This window comes from Lutra lutra, chromosome X (genome assembly GCF_902655055.1).
Source record: "Lutra lutra chromosome X, mLutLut1.2, whole genome shotgun sequence".
NCBI classification, from domain to species: Eukaryota; Metazoa; Chordata; class Mammalia; order Carnivora; family Mustelidae; genus Lutra; species Lutra lutra.
Genome location: NC_062296.1, coordinates 79409314 through 79426679, shown reverse-complemented (window position 1 = coordinate 79426679; position 17366 = coordinate 79409314). Strand labels below are relative to the sequence as shown.

The following is a 17366-nucleotide window of genomic DNA, read 5'->3' as shown; positions in this document are numbered from 1 at the left end:
CAATTGCACTGAGAAACTGTAGGAAGCAAGGACCTTTGGAATTTGTTAGCTTTCTTTTCAGGAACACAGTCGTTGTAGTTTGCAGTAACTTGCTGAAACAACCACGCTCCAGGCAAAGAAGCATGTTTGTTGATCCACTGGGCCATTAATGGAACTTCTGTAAGGTGTTAGAGCTATAAGCCAAGTAACTCCGAGATGGTTTTCTTCCGCTCACCTCATAACAGCTATTTTCATGGATTGCTGGGGTTTTGCAGACATTTTTCTTTCTGACAGAAAAACTGACTTTCTGCCTGGTGTGAGCCTGACTCGAAGAAAAACTGAACATGATGTATTTTGTAACTGTTTCTATATCTTTCCCATGGCTTTTTGCTGTTCACCAGTAAAAATGATACAAAATTTCTGTGCTTGACCAAAGGAACCCAGTACATTGTTTCTTTTTTCCTTTTCCCTTCTCCATTCTCCCACCCACCAGGACAAAGACAAAAGGGCATCTTCACCTTCAACTGTAGATCTTTTTTTTTTTCTCAAAGATTTATCTATTTGAGAGAGTGGGGGGGTGGGGGGGTAGGGGTGGGAGAAAGGACAGAGGAAGAGAAAGAGAATCCTCAAAGAGACTCCCTTTTGAACACGGAGCCCAATGTGGGGCTCCATCCCAGGATTATGGTCCCCAGGGTCCCCTTATAATAAGTCTTATAATCAGCTGGGGTGCCTGGGTGGCTCAGTGGGTTAAAGCCTCTGCCTTGGACTCAGGTCATGATCCCAGGGTCCTTCCTGCTCAGCAGGAAGCCTGCTCCCCTCCCCCACCCCTGCCTGCCTCTCTGCCTACTTGTGATCTATGTCTGTCAAATAAATAAATAAAATATTTTTAAAAATGTCTTAAAATCAGGGAGTCTGAGTTCTCCAACACTGTTCTTCCTTTTCAAAGTTATTCTGGGTAATTTATGTCTTTCTAAATGTCCATATAATTTTTAGAATCATGGAGTCAATTTCTACCACAAAGCTTGCTGGCATTTTGACTCAGATTGTACTGAATATATAGATTAATTTGGAGAAAATGGATATATACATATTTTTAAATCATTGCACCATCTCTTGTTCCCTTTTTTTTTGGAAGATTTTATTAATTTGTGAGAGAGAGAGAGTGAGAACGGGGTTGGGGAGAGGAAGAAGTATGCTTCCCACTGAGCAGGGAGTTGGACATAGGCCTCCATCCCAGGACCCCAGGATCATGACCCGAGCCAAAGGCAGGCACCCAATCAACTGAGCCACCCAGGTGCCCTGAGAAAATAGATATTTTAACAACTTTGAGTCTTCCAATCCATGAACATGGCACAGTTCTCCCTTTTTGTATGTTTTCTTTAATTTTTCTCAGCAGTCTTTTCTAAGAAGTTTTCAGTGCACATAGCTTCCGCCCTCCAGTCCAAAGTTTCTTGTTTCAAGATTTATTTTAAGTTATTTGAGTTCATTTTCTTGAATCAAAAGTTTGGAAATATTAAAAACCAATAAATAAATAAATAAATAAATAAATACTAAAAAGAGTTTGGAAATGTTCTATGTTGTTCTTTCTCCATAGATTTTCACAGGACATCTGAGTGTATTTCTCTTATAATCACCATTTTTAGAGTTGATACACTAATTGATATTTTGAGGTGCAGAAGTTCTTAGAAATCATTTAACCTGTGACCTGTCCCACAGAAGAACCTCTAAAATATCCATAGTTGAGAGGCTTCTGGATGGCTCAGTTAGTTAAAACGACTGACTTTTGATTTTGGTCTGGGTCATGATCTCAGGATCCTGAAATGGAGCCCGTGTCATGCTCCGCACTCAGTGCAGAGTCTGCTTGTCCCTCTCCCTCCCCCCACTTGCTCTTGCCCTCTCTCTCTCTCAAATAAATAAATAAAATCTTTTTAAAAAGACTGACTATAAAGCTACAGTAGTCAAGACAGTGTGGTATTTCTATTAGTTATAGATACATAGAGGGAACAAAACAGAAAATCCAGAAATTGACCCACATATATGTGATAAATTGATTTTTTATTAAAGTCCAAGACAATTCAATGGTTAAAAAAAATTGCCTTTAGGGGTGCCTGGCTGACTCAGTAGACCAGACAGCTCTTGATCTCAGGGTTGTGAGCCCAAACCCCACATTAGGTGCACAGATTACATTAAGATTTTTTAAATTTATTTTATTTTAGAGAGAGAGAGAGAGAGTGCAAGTGGGGTGCGGGAAGAGGTGTAGGAAGGGAGGGAGAGAAACACCAAGCAGACTCAGCGCTGAGCATGGAGCCTGACACCAAGTTCAATCCTGCAACCTCGAGATCATGATCTGAGCCAAAGCCAAGAATTGGAGGCTTAACCAACTGAGCCACCCAGGGGTCCCTAGTGTAGTGATTACTTCTAAAAAATTGCCTTACGGGCACCTGGGTGGCGCATACAGTTAAGCCTCTGCCTCTGCCTCTGCCTTTGGCTCAGGTCATGATCTCCAGGTCCTGAGATGGATTCCTGTATTGGGCTCCTCCTCAGGGGTGAGGCTGCTTCTCCCTCTCCCTCGTCCTCTCCCCTCTGCTCATCCTCTATCTTTCTCTCAAATGAATAAATAAAATCTCAAAAAAAATTGCCTTAAAAAATGCCATTCATAATAACATTGTTCACAATAGCCAAAAGCTGAAAGCAATCCAAATGTCCATCACTAGATGAATGGATAAACAAAATGTTGTGTATACACACAATGGAATATTATTTAGCTTTGAAAAGGAAGGATATTTTGAAACCTGCTACAACCGGATAAACCTCAAGGACATTATGCTAAGTGAAATAAGCCAGCCATACACACACAAAAATTACTGTATGAGGGCGCCTGGGTGGCTCAGTGGGTTGGGTCGCTGCCTTCGGCTCAGGTCATGATCTCAGGGTCCTGGGATCGAGGCCCGCATCGGGCTCTCTGCTCAGCAGGGAGCCTGCTTCCCTCTCTCTCTCTCTCTCTCTGCCTGCCTCTCTGTCTACTTGTGATCTCTCTCTGTCAAATAAATAAATAAAATCTTTAAAAAAAAATTACTGTATGATTCCACTTATATGAAGTACCTAGAGCAGTCACATTCATAAAGACAGAAAGTAAAATGGTGGTTGTGAAGGGCTGGGGGGAGGAGGAATGAGAAATTATTGTTTAATGGGTACAGAGTTTCAGTTTGTGATAATGAAAAATTCTGGAGATTTGTTGCCCAGTAATGCGAATGTACTTAACATTACTGAACTATACACTTAAAAATGGTTAAGATGATTACTTTTACATTATGTGTATTGTAGCACAATCAAAAAATTAAAGTGATTCTAGAACAACTAAATTTCCATAAGCAACAAATGAACCTTGATCCTTATCATACATTATATATAAAAATTAACATGGTATGGATCATAGACCTGAAAAACGTAAAATGTGTGTAAAATGTGAAAGCCTTAAGACTTCTAGGATATAAAAAGAGAAAAATCTTTATGACCTCAGGTTAGACAAACATTTCTTAGGACACAAAAAGCACGAACCATAAAGAAATAAAGGGAATACATTGAATTACATAAAAAATAATTTTTGTTTTCAAAGGACAGTTAAGAAAATGAAAAGGTAAGTAAGCCTCAGACGGGGAGAAGATATCTGCAAGAGACATTTTATAAAGGACTTTAAGGATGTATAAAAATTCTTATAATTTAATAATTAGACAAATAAGTAAACTTTTTAAAAAATGGGCAAAGGTGGGGTGCCTGGCTAGCTCAGTCAGTGGAGCATCCAACTCTTGATCCCAGGGTTGTGAGCCTACTTATAAAAAAGTTCTAGGGGTGCCTGGGTGGCTCTGTCGATAAGCATCTCCCTTCAGCTCAGGTCATGATCCCAGGGTCCTGGGATGGAGCCCCGCCTCTTTGGGCCTCCTGCTGAGCAGCGAGTCTGGTTATCACTTTCTCTCTGCTGCTTCCGGACTGATGCTCTCTCTCAAATAAATAAACAGAATATTTTTTCAAAAATTCTTAAAAAATTAAAGTGGGCAAACAATTTGAACAAATATTTCATTAAAGGATATACACAAGAACTGGCCGAGAGACTTCTGGCTTTAGCTTCCATATATAAAGTGCTTGAAAGTTGTTGCTACCATCCTTATATCAAGGAAAATACGGATGGGGTGCTTGAGTGGCTCAGTGGGTTAAGTGTCTGCCTTTGGCTCAGGTCATGATCCCAGGGTCCTGGGATCCAGCACCATGTCACTGGGTTTCCTGCTCACCGGGGAACCTGCTTCTCCCTCTCCCTCTGCTCTTCCCCCTGCTTGTGTGCGTGCTCTCTGACAAGTACATAAATAAAATATTTTTAAAAAAGAAAAGAAAAATGTGGATAAACTGAAAATCAATGACCTTTCTTAGACCCATCAGAGAACTGGGATAATGCGGAGAATTACCATCCCCAAACCTAGAGAGATAGGCACGTACAGAGATCTCCTAGCTGACATCTGCTCACCTGGAACAGAAACACCTGGAACCATAATCTGATGGAAATACTTAAATGGTAATTTTAGTAAATTATTGGAGGCTGAGTATGGACTAACATGAAATTAGGAAATTCCTGGGGCTGCAATCACAGAAAGGACCCCACACTTTTGTGGGCTTTTCCTCCAGGAACCCCACCAGATTCTCACCTTGAGGATCTGAGAAATATACCCTGGAGATCCTGGCAGAAGAAGAGGAAAAATATCCATCAGGAAAGCTTCCCAGAATGTTCTCTATCATGAAGACCTACTCTCCAGGTGGCAAGACTCTGTCAGAGGGCAATACTGCAATATTATTCCCGGTTAGGAAAGGGAATTTCAGGCTTCTCCAGCCTTCCTGTCCCACCTATGGAGAAATAAAGGCAACCATATTCCATACGGGATGAGACTTCGAGGAGATAAATTGGAACTGCTGAAGTAAGGGAAAGATGTAGGGGAACAATGTGAAAATACCAGTAGGAGAAGAAAGAGAAAATAGAGCAGAAGAAATATTTGAGTAACAGCCAGAGACCTTCCAAAGAATTGGTCATTAATGTGACAGACAAAAAACTACAGACCCAGTAACCTCAGAGAACACCAAGCAAGATAAATACTGAAACAATCTAACAACAATGACAAAAACCCAAACCTAAGAATATCTTATTTAAACTGCAAAAAACAAAAACAAACAAAAAACAAACAGGACAAAGTAAAAATCTCAAAGGAAATCAGGAGCGGGGCAGCACGGTGGTGGGAAACCATTTATAAAATAAGAATAAGAAATATGGTGGGCTTCTCATCAGAAACCACGTAATAAGTGTTCTGAGGCTCAATTTCCAATGTGTGGGTGGGGACATTTCAGAACATAACAAAATAAAAGACACCTTACCAGTTCTTACCACTTAGGAAATTCCAGGTGTTTCAGGAGCTCTGTGCCAGAACTGAGGATAAGACCAAATAAATATTTCTTATTATGCAAACAAGTCAAGAGTGGAGTGAAATCACTAACCTGTTGGGAGGGCAAAGAAAAAACACTTGCCAAACTAGAATTCTATATACAGTGAAATTACCTTTCAAAAGTGAAGGAAGAAGATGGGGTTGAGTATAACTTGCAGAATTTAAGAAATAAAACAAATTCTTTGGAATTGCTTAACATAATAGCAACAAGATATTTGGAAATCCTTAAACAATTTTTAGCAATGATCAGAAATGTTTTTGATTTCATTTATTCTTTTTTTTTTTAAGATTTTTATTTATTTGACAGATCACAAGTAGGCAGAGAGGCAGGCAGAGAGAGAGAGGAGGAGGAGGCAGGCTCCCTGCTGAGCAGAGAGCCCGATGTGAGGCTCGATCCCAGGACCCTGAGATCATGACCTGAGCCGAAGGCAGAGGCTTTAACCACTGAGCCACCCAGGCGCCCCTAATTTATTCTTTTTTAATTTCATTTATTCTGACTTTGTTGATGTATACAGCCCAGAGAACAAAGAATATTGCATGAAAAATATATAGATTAGCCCTCATGTGAATTTCCATTATTGCAGATATGGAATAGTTCTATTTATGTTTTTCCAGTTTAATTGCTCATGATTTATTTTTTTAAAATTTCTGTCAGTTTTTGTGGAATTTTGAAATACTGATACTATAAATGTTATGCCAACTTTAAAACTTTTCACTTATTTCTAATACTATTTAGGTCTTGTCCATATATTTAATATGAAAAGGTTGAAACCTGCTTAATGAGTGGTCAATTTTTTCAGTGTTTTAGGTAATTACCATTTTTGAGAGATTATTCTCCTGTAGGAAATGAAATGCGATTCACTACAAATTCACATTTTTAAATTTTATTTTTATTTTTTTAAGGATTTTATTTTTTTTATTTTTTTTTTTTAAGGATTTTATTTATGAGAGAGAGAGCAAGGGGAGGAGCAGAAAGTAGAGGTAGAGGGACAAGTAGACTCCATGTGCTGAGCACAGAGCCCGACATGGGGCTCAATCTTAGGACCCTGAGATCATTATGTGAGCTGAAACTAAATGTTGGACACTCAACTGACTGAACCTCTCAGGCACCCTGCATTCACATTTTTTTAAAGTAAGCTCAACACCCAATGTGGGGCTTGAACTCATAACCCTGAGATCAAGAGTCACAATGTTTACTGACTGAGTGGGACAGGTCCCTCTATATTTTTTATTATTTTTTATTTTTTCAAAGACTTTATGTATTTATTTGACAGAGAGAGAGACAGAGAGAGAGAGAGAGTGCACAAGCAGGGGGAGTGGCAGGCAGAGGGAGAGGGAGAAGCAGGCTTTCCACAGAGCAGGGGGAGCCCGACATGGGACTCCATCCCAAGACCCCGGGATCATGACCTGAGCCGAAGGCAGTTGCTTAACCAACAGAGCCACCCAGGCACCTTATATTTTTTATTTTAAAATGCAACTTGGAAGTAACTTTTCATTATATGAATAGTCTTTTAAAAAAGTAAAGCTGCTAAAGCAGAAAAAAAAGCAGAGAAATTAGAGACTTTCTCAGACAAATAGAGTGAGAGAATTGTTTGCCAGTAGACCTACCCTTCAAGAAATGTTAGAAGAGTTTCTTTAGGCAGAAGAAAATGATACAGGTCAGAAATTGAGATCTACCCGAAGTATAAGAGAGCATCAGGGAAGGAATAAATGAAGGTAGAATGCAATTTTTATTTATTCATGTAAGTATTTATCTGTTTCTGTAGGCTCCATGCCCAGTGTAGAGCCCAACACAGGGCTTGGACTCATGACCCTGAGATTAAGACCTGAGCTGAGATGAAGAGTCAGATGCTTAACTGACTGAGCCACCCAGATACCCCTGGTAAAATAAAATTTTTGAGTTTTTTTTTTCTTAAGTGATTTAAAAGATAACTAAAGCAGAGCAGTAACAAGGTACTGGGTGTTTAGAGTGTATGGATAAGAAATGAATGACAGCAAGGTCACAAGGGACAGCAGGGAGGAATTGGACATACTCAATTATAGGGTACCTGCACCACATGTGAAGCAGTACCGTGTTATCTGAAGGTGAACTTAGAGTATTTTTAAATGTATATTGTAAACCCTAGGGCAGCCGCTAACAAAGCTTAAAAGAAAAAGGAAGTATAAGCATTATGCAAAGGGAGAAGATTAAATGGAATCATATAAAACGCTCCATTAAAACCTGAGAAATAGAAAAGGAAACAAGGAACAAAGAGAAACAAAGAACAAATACAGTGATGAGAAAACAATTACAAATAGCCAATATGTACATAAAAAGATACTCAACATCATCGGTCATCAGAGAAATACGAGTTTAAATTCACAATGAGGTAGTAATATATAACTAGTAGAATGAAAATGAAAATTAAAATGGATAGTACTGCTGAATCTGTCCTGCATTGCTGGTGGGAATGTAAAATAGCCCAGCCACTCTGGAAAACAGTTTGGCAGTTTATTCTAAAGTTAAACATACACTTACCCTATGACTCAGCAATCCCACTCCTAAGTATTTACCCAAGAGAAATGAAACATGTCCTTATAAAGACCTGTACACAAAATTATAGAAATGGACAACAGATTAGTGGTTGCCAGTTGTTAAGGTTGGGGTGGGGGTAGGGGTTGAGCAGGAGGTGAGCAGGTGTGGCTATACAAGGGCAACATAAGAGATTTTAGAGATAGACATATCTTGTACCTTGACTATATCAATGTCAATATCCTGGTTGTGATATGATACTATAGTTTTGAAAATGTTACCATTGGGGGGCGCCTGGGTGGCTCAGTGGGTTAAAGCCTCTGCCTTCGGCTCAGGTCATGATCTCAGGGTCCTGGGATGGAGCCCCTCATCAGGCTGTCTGCTCCGCAGGGAGCCTGCTTCCTCTTCTCTCTCTCTCTGCCTGCTTCTCTGCCTCCTTGTGATCTCTGTCAAATAAATAAATAAAATATTTAAAAAAATAAAGAAAAGAAAAAAAAATGTTACCATTGGGAGACACTGAGTAAAGGACAAACATGGATTTTTTTCTGTATTATTTCTCATAACTGCATGTGAATTTACAACTATCTTAAAATTTAAAGTTTAGTTTTAATGTAAGGCCAGGGGCACCTGGCTGGCTTAGGGGATTGGAGCGTGACCCTTGATCTCAGGGTCGTGAGTTCAAGCCCCACGTTGGGAGAGACGCTTACTTAAAAAATAAAAACAAAAACAAAACCAACGTGTAAGGTAGACTACAAAACTGTAAAAACAAGAAATAGGGGCACCTGGGTGGCTCAGTGGGTTAAAGCCTCTGCCTTCGGCTCAGGTCATGATCCCAGGGTCCTGGGATTGAGCCCCAAAATGGGCTCTCTGCTTGGCAGGGAGCCTGCTTCCTCCTCTCTCTCTGCCTGTTTCTCTGCCTGCTTGTGATCTCCGTCTGTCAAATAAATAAATAAAATCTTTTTAAAAAAATAAAAGCAAGAAATATTGACAAGAATTTTCAGAAACATGCCCATTGTATTAAAGAGATTTAGATATAGTAAGTCATCAAGCATACCTAACCATTAAACATTTATGCCAATGGAAGGAAATGAAAGATCATTCAAGACATGATCTTTGTTTTTGATCCAAGGTAACATATACAGGTCCAGAAAGCATCAGATTTGTATACATATACATAAGTTTTAGCAGACTTACCTTGCTAATAATGTCTGATCTAGGGGACAAGCCCCTCCCCCACTTTTGAACACCATTCATTTCCAGGATGATCTTTTATTTTTAGTTTTTAAAAAGGATTTTGTTTATTTATTTATTTGGGAGACAGCGAGAGTGAGCAATGGGGGTTGGGGGGGATAGGAGAAGCAGAGGGAGAAAGACAATCAGCCTCTGTGCTGAGCGTGGAGCCTGACGTAAGCCTTGATCTCACAACCCTGGGATCATGACCTGAGCCAAAATCAAGAGTCGGAAGGGACGCTTAACAGACTGAATCATCCAGGTGCCCCCAAGATGATCTTTTAAAGCAGATGATTGTAAAACAAACTCTTGACTGTGCCTGAACTATCAACAACTGTTTGGGAATGTCTGTCTTTCTGGCAGAAATTATTCAATAAGTAGTTAAGGACAAAGGGAAATGAAATCTAAGTTGTCGTTACTGTGGAAGGAACACAGAGGGTGATAAGATGAAGCAACAAGTGATGACTTCTGGAGCTAAAATGATTCTCCATCCCCTAGCTCATATCACAGAGATGCGGTCAGACTGATTTCATCAGTACAGAAGCTTAACAAGAGGGGTGGTTTCACATCACTTCTAAGAAAGCTAGTGCTGGGCTTGAATGAATCTTTTAGGTAAACCAGACATCATTCCACTGAAAGGAAGCCACTATACTGTATGATACTATACTGAATGCTGTAAGATACTAACGAGTGAAAGTCTTTAGAACAGACGGGAAATGAGCCCTGCTTCTTCATGAAAAGTGATGTGCCTGACTGATTATTTATGTCAACATTAACCATCCTTCTGATGACTAAAAGCTTAGCAGTGTCGTCTTAGACTGTTCGCTCTCAACTTTGGCTGGACACTGGAATCCCATCTTTAGAAATTCTGATTTAATAGGTTTGGGGAGCCGCTGGGCATTGGACCTTTGAAAAACTGCTCAGATGATTCTAATTACCAGCCAAAGTTGAGAACCATGCCCTCCACTTTATAGAATGCTGGCCATATGCAAATTAAGAAGCCCTCATGCTACCATCCTTTCCTAAAATTCACTATTGACTGACTACATGATCAGTCTCCTAACTTTCAAGTCTTTCTTAACTTTGCCCCAATACCTTTAATAATTCCCACATGAAATCTGGTTTTCTGTTGCCAAGTGTTAGTTCATGCTGCTGATTTAGAAGCATTAGTACAGTTATTTGTCTTTGGGGGCAAGTTTTATTCACAATGACATTGCATATTTATGCTGTGAGCCAGGGCTCAGTTATCACAAAAGATTTGCCCATTGGTCAATAATTCGTGTGGACTAACTTGGGGACATGGCTCCCTACTGGGGTGGGAAGAAGAGGATCGTGTGGTAGTAGGTTTGAGGAAAGGGTTCAGATGCAGTGATGTTGATGGTTAAAAAATAATTCTACATAGAACAGTACTCAAACCTGGCTGATTCGCCTTCCAAGTTTTTAGTTTAACTAATGTTGTCTAGTTAAGATATACATGTAGATGTCTCTGTTTGCTTTTATTGTTTGATCATTAATTATTTATCATGGCCATCTTAAGAAAACAGATTTTTCTGTCTGGAAGTGACCAGGGTGGCAGGGATTAGAGATCAAGTCATTTAAGGACAAAGGCTCTAGACTCAAGTGTTTCATACTCTATTCCCCAGGATTAAACTTCACAGGGTATAATGGGTTGGCTGGGCGGCCGGAAGGGAGGGGAACATTTCTATGTAGATGGCACGTATTTAAGCTGCTGTTGATTTTTCTGGAATCTCACAGTATTTACTCGTTAAAAAATTAAAATGCAAGTGGGGAGAGAGAAGAGAATTGAACATTTTTGTTCATTAATTCCTCTCAGGATTATGTCCCTCCCCCATTTAATTGGTCTAGAAAACCACCTTCTGTTATAATTGTTTTGCCTGAAAGGGTTTTGTTCTTAGTGTTGTGAGTACTGACTTGATTTCCTTAGAACACTCAGAGATAGTTTCTTGGGGACAGACTTGCTTTCCTTAAACTCACAAGGGACACATTCTAAGTAAAATAAACACCTATTAACTGATAGTGAGGATCATCATTTTCTAAACACTGGAATGCTCTCATCTTCCGTTGAGCATTCCTCTGTCCCAGTATTTAAGTATCTGAAATACTAACCAGGAGGTTGCTTGGTGACTTTGGAATGAGAATAAAGCAAAGAAACAGAATGCTGTGTCAGCTGGAGATATTAGTTACAAGCAACAGAAACAGACTTTGGCGGATTTGAGAAAAAAGGAGGTGGAGAAGATAGGGGAGGAGGGATGGAGGAGGGAAGGAAGAAGAGGTTGTGAGAAGATCTTACAGATCTTAGGAATCACTAGGAATCCCTGAGGTAGGCACATAGCAGGGCTCTGAAGCCTGAAGTCACTGGTAAAAATCACACTTCCGCCATTGCTGCCCAGCAGGAAGTGGGAAGTTGCTACCACTGACACGAAAAGAATGTCCCTGTTTTTTGTGACACTAGTTCCAAATTCAAAATCCTTTGTGGAAATGGCCAAGCATAAGAGTGTTCATGTGGTTGCTGGCAGAGTTACTGGGACAAAAGCTTCTAAAGTGGTAGGTGGGTCTGCCTCCTCACAAACTCAGAATGTGAGAAATAGCCCAAACCTGTCAGATACTGGGTGGCCAAAGTAATTTCAAATATCTGTCATGGATTATCTAAGTAGTTATTTATCCCCAACAACAAGGAAACCCAAGGCATGTGTGTATTTGTTTGTATCTATTAAGGACCCTATCTAAGTAGGGAATAATCTGCCTTTCTCTCCAGTGTCTCTCTCCCTTGGGCAATGTTAGACCAATTTCATTTTATCTCTCCAATCCCTTATTTGCTGGGTGTCATTCATTCTTGCTTTAGAAGTGAGGTGAGTTTATAGTTAAGCTAAAGTATTTCATCCATTGTCCTTTGATTCAATTAGTCTCAGCCCCAGAATCATTGCTTTTAAGCAAAGGACTCAACAAACACCATGAGATTCCCACCGCCCAGGAACAGCTCACAGGCACGGGGTCTGCAGATGCCATTCCAGAGAGCTGTGGTTTGTCCAAAAGCAGAGATACACATAATGAGCTGTGCTCCAGGAATGGGCCTGCCCCATGGCCCCTATACCTGCGCAGCGGGGGTAGTGGGGTGGTGGGGGGGGGTGAGGGGGCTGGGAGGGAGGGGCAGAGGGAGAGGGAGAGAGAGCATCTCAAGCAGACTTCCCGCTGAGCTCAGAGCCTGACAGTGGGGCTGAATCCACAACCCCTGACCCCTGAGATCACATTCTGATCCTAAACGAGGAGAGGAGTCAGATGCTCAACACACTGAGCAACCCAGGTGCTCCCCTATGCCTTTCAATAAGCAAGTAAGTCAAGAGAGGGGCTTTGCCACTTATGTGCCTGGGAAAATGATTTGAGCTTGGGCACCACTAGCTAGATGCCCAGAGGAGTTCACTCATATCACCTGGAATCCTTGTGGGATGTCAAGGGCACACACAGCGCCACTCATTTTCTTGCCGATTTTCAGCTGGCAGACAATCCTCTCTCCATAGCTGCGCTTAAACAGCATTACCTAGTTGTGTTTAGAAACTCTGCATGGCCACAAAGCTGATTTTATTAATAAACCCAAAGATAACCAGGTTCATGTTAGCAAACTCACACTGATATTGGCCAGAGTCCTAATTTATTGATGGCGATGAGAAATACACCTGCCAGTATACTTGTCAGAAGAGAATTTGGTTGGCTGGTTGTCTTCCCCCTAGGGGAAAAAAAAAAAGAGTCTAGTTTATGAAAGAAAGTTTGCTTGGAGAGTAGGCAAATAGCTTGGGCTGGTATGGTGGCTTCACAGATGTTAGACCAAGGCTCTTATCATTCTGTTCCACCAACTGTGGCTTTCATCCTCAGAGTTATCTCATAATCCAAGATGGCTGTTGGAGGTTCTGCCATCACATCTGTGTTGCAGGAAGAAAGAGAGAAAGGGCAAACGGGCAAAAAAAGAGAGTCCCCTTCCGGATGTAACCAATTTCATTAAGCAGTTTTCCTGTAAGTCTTCCCCCAACAGTACTGCTTAAGTCTTGTGTGCCAGAAATTAGTCATTTAGCTAAACCTTGGTGCAAAGGAGATTGGGAAGTACAGTCTTTTCCTCTATCAATGTGCCGAGCTAAAAGTCCACATTTCATTACAAGAAGAAAGGGAGAATGAATGTAGCAGTAGGCAAACAGCAATTTCTTGACATACCTACCTCGTATAGTTATTAGTAAGATCAGTGTAATGGTAAGGCTTATTGTAAAAATACAATAAGTATAATAACTATTTGTTGAATGCCTCGATGCTGGCATCTTAATGGCACTGTACGTGTATTATTTCAATTAAATTTCGCAATTGCTTCTTAGGTAAGTATAAGCACCTTTGTTTTATGGAGGAAGAAATTGAGGTTTCAGTAACCAGTTGATGGTCACTTAAAAGTAGTAGTCTAAGAATCAAACCCGAAATCTGTCTCTACCTGATGTAGTAATGTCTTCTGCATAATATTAAAGAGAACAAATTGTAAAAAAAAGAATCTATAATGCTATCATCTGGAGAAGATATATTCCATTTTACATAGCATTGGTATTTGATATACAGTTGTAATTAACTGTGCATATCACTTTTCCTTCTGCTCTTTTCACTTTATAAAATATCATACACACTTTCCATGTTTTAAGTTTTCCCAATTATTTTCTTTTTGATGTCACATCATTAAACCGCTTCTCTGATGTGGACATTTATGTCTCAACTTTTTGCTGATAGAAAATGGTAACCATTGACATCTTTGCATTTATTCTGTTTCTTGTGAGTTATTTTCTATTAACTTTTACCCGCAGAAATCATGGTTTGAAAGATAAAAAGCATGCTATTGTACTTGCCACATCTTGCAATATTATTTTCCAGAAGGTTGTACCTATTTACACTGCCACTGGCAAAAAATAACCAGTTCACCAGTAATGGATGAGTTTATATAGAGAGATATAGATAAAAAGATAGAAATGGTGGGAAATAGTATTTCTTTTTCTTTTTTTTTTTTTTTATAAACATATAACATATTTTTATCCCCAGGGGTACAGGTCTGTGGGGAAATAGTATTTCAAGTTAGTAATTAAGACTAACTGTTTTTCTTTGTTTTCAGTAATGATGATAAATTAAAAAAAACTTTTCAATTTGGAAAACCAGTGTAAAACTCCTCCTGTGTTGGACAGGAGAGAGCAAGTTTAAGACAAATTGTGATTTTTTTTTGACTGACTAGATAACAAAGGTAGATTTACAATGAAGTTAATGAAACAAGCTTTGAGGCCTCTTGCTTGCTTATGGGCCACTTCTGAGGACTTGGAAGATGATCTAGCAACAGTCTTGTGTTTTTGTGAAAATTCACAAAAGTAAGATTTTTAACTACAATCTGTTATGGCTACTTGGTGATTTGCTGGCAAACTGTCTCTCTCTCAAAAAAAAAAAAAAAAAAGGAGGGGGACTGATTTTTGATTTGTAGCATTTGCCCATTTCCATGGTGTAAATACTCCCACCATGGCTGATTTCGAGCTACCAATGGCTTAACAAGCAGATTAGGAAATTCCTGAATATGTAACAATCCGCTCTTGAGAATCACCACCTTTCCCTTTGATACACTTCCCTTCCTGCCTGGTGGTGGAGGAGAAGTGGGCACAGTCATCGTGGGATTCTGAGAAAAATCCCATGGGATTTCTCAGACTCTGAGAAATCTGAGTTGGTGTTGCGGTGCATTCAGACTTAGTGGCATCTGTGTCAGTTGAAAGCACTCTCATTATATTTAAGATATTGACAGACCTCCAGGTGTAGGAATAGCTTTCAGGAATATTCCTATCCCACTGTGCTGACTTGGGAGTTTTGACATGAATGTGCAGGGCCAGAGTGATATCATAATATGAACGTGTTCTCAGGTCCTGGCTCCTGGAACTATGTGAGTCATGAAAGAGAAACAAGACTTGAAGTGCTTAGAGCTTTAAGGTGGCATGTGGAAAATGATCAGACGTGAAGTTATAAAGGAAAGATTTGGTTCTTATTGATGCCTAGCCAAAACAGTTCTCTCCTGTTAGGAATAAACTTTATATTATCAAAGTTGCAACAATTTTTTTAAAGGAAAGTACAGGCATACATCTGTACTAGTGCTTTAAACAATGAGTGGATTTAAGTGTGAATTACTATGTGTTACGTATCACAACGTATGGATCATATCTTAACATGATATTAAGTAATGGTATAAAGCTGAAAGAAAAATTTCTAAAAAATCAGAAATTAAGAAACAAACATTGATCAACCATGCTGGAGGATAGACTGAATTAACTTTAAATTCTCTTTAGAGAAAAAAATATATATGTGTACACACACGTATCTATAAATCACACAGCGACTGTGTTCACACGCTAAGAAAAAAAGTTATCAGGCAAGACTCAGAGCGCGCAGCAGGAGGCAGTAGCTTTCCCAAGGCTCTGGGGAAACGGATCTAACCACGCCCATCCTACTGCCCGCCCGCGTGTTTTTTCTCGGAAAATCAACTCTCAGAACCAGAAAGCCCCTACTCCATGCGCCCAAATCTTTTCCCATCCGCATGGGTGCGCCTGCGCAGCGAGCTTCCTGGCGACTCCTTTCCAGCGCCCGGCCGCTTCTTTTTCCCCCTCTCTCCACCGCCTCCCAGTCACTCGAGCTTTTTCCCTCAGGGGTCATAACTGGGCGCCAAACTCGCGTCCGCGGAAAGGCCGGGGGCGGGGCGCGGCGCGGCGCGGCACGTCAGTGGCCTTCCGGGCGGAAGTCCGCAGCCTCCCGAGCCTCTGATTGGCTTTCAGCCTGGCGCCTGTCTCGGCCCCCGCGCCAGTTTCGGGCTGGTTGGCGCGGAACCGGGATACTTCAGGACCATGGCGCCGGTGCACGGCGAGGACTGCGACACGGGGTCGAGAGGTGAGGGATGACCCCTGCGCGGGGTACCGGGTTAGGAGTACAGGGACCGTGGCATGATTGCGGGTGGTGAGGGCTCTGGAGAGATCCTTTTTATTTTTTCTTAGGGAGGCGCACGTCCGTGTCCCCTGACGGGTCCTTTTGGACGCGGACCTCGGTTGTCCCCGGCTGGGACCCGTTTGGTGTCGGGTGCGGCTTCCTCGAAGGGCCGTTTGTTCCTGGCAAATCAGAGCGCGTCCCTTGCAGGGCCTGTTGTCACTCCTGGTCTAAGCACTAGTCTGCATTTTCTTTTTATTTCTTTTGGTGCCTGCGTTCCACGTGCTGGGCACACCTTCATCAGAGTGGCCCCGGTGGGGCACAGTCTTGGTTCAAAGTATCTAGGAACTCTGTCCCCAAGTATCTGCTTGAGGGCTAGGACGGAACGGATGTGCGCCCTTTCTATAGAAACTCCCAGGGAAATTGTTATACATGGTAACTCAGCAGGAAAGAAAGGTCTCAGGGCTGTCACCAGAAGATACAAATGCGTTTTGTCTTTTTAAGTAATGGGTTTCTACTTCATGCATTAACAATTTTTTTCTTTCAAATTCTATGGAAAGTTCTTCAAGTGCTGCATAGAAATAGTGATCACAATCTAGTCATCCTTGGTGAAGTTAAAAAAAAAAATTGCATCAGCTCAGCAGTGTTCGGATGCCGTGTATATGAATCCGTTTTCAGTGGTAATCTTTTATTTCCAAAAATAGAATACAAAAATGTAAATGGCTTTGTCTGATTTCTGATTTTTGAACTGTGTTCAACCAAAGTATGACTTAACTTCAGTGAACTTCTGACTTAAAATCAGACGCTTCACTTTCTTAGCTCAAGCTACATCTCCTATCACTCAGATACATCTCCATTAATGAGAACTTGCTTTCTAATCAGCTTCCTTAGCATTCACCTAGTTGTGAATCACAGATATCAATTTGTTCTAGCCTTTCGTTTTTAAGACAATTTGTTTTGGAGAGTCGTCTAGCCTGGATTACAAATGAGATGTAGGATGTGAGTATGTGAACAGTCTTTGCAGCCCTCCATCAGTGATTTGCCACTAGGGTGTCTGTCTTCACCCTAAAAACTGTACGTCATCTGTGAACATCAAGAAATCACTCTTTGGAGGATACTGTGTAATCTTGAGACCCCTCTTAACGCATGGTGTTGATTAAGTAGTTGCTGGAGACTTGTGACTG

General features: G+C 40.8%; 1 protein-coding gene across 4 annotated transcripts in view; it reads left to right on the top strand.

Annotated features, from left to right (window-relative positions):
• The first annotated feature begins 16020 nt into the window (after positions 1 to 16020).
• The window catches only part of POLA1 (DNA polymerase alpha 1, catalytic subunit), a 307958-nt gene continuing 306612 nt past the window's right edge, over positions 16021 to 17366 (top strand). For 3 of the 4 annotated variants that reach the window (XR_007124795.1, XM_047716112.1, XM_047716114.1), the window contains exons 1-2: positions 16055 to 16149; positions 16743 to 16862. Coding sequence is in view for 3 of the 4 variants with exons in the window: in XM_047716112.1 (XP_047572068.1) it covers positions 16107 to 16149; positions 16743 to 16862 (163 nt within the window). In the remaining variant the exon portion in view is untranslated. Of the gene's footprint in view, positions 16150 to 16742; positions 16863 to 17366 lie in introns of all 4 variants that reach the window. The other variant, XM_047716113.1, reaches the window with a different exon arrangement.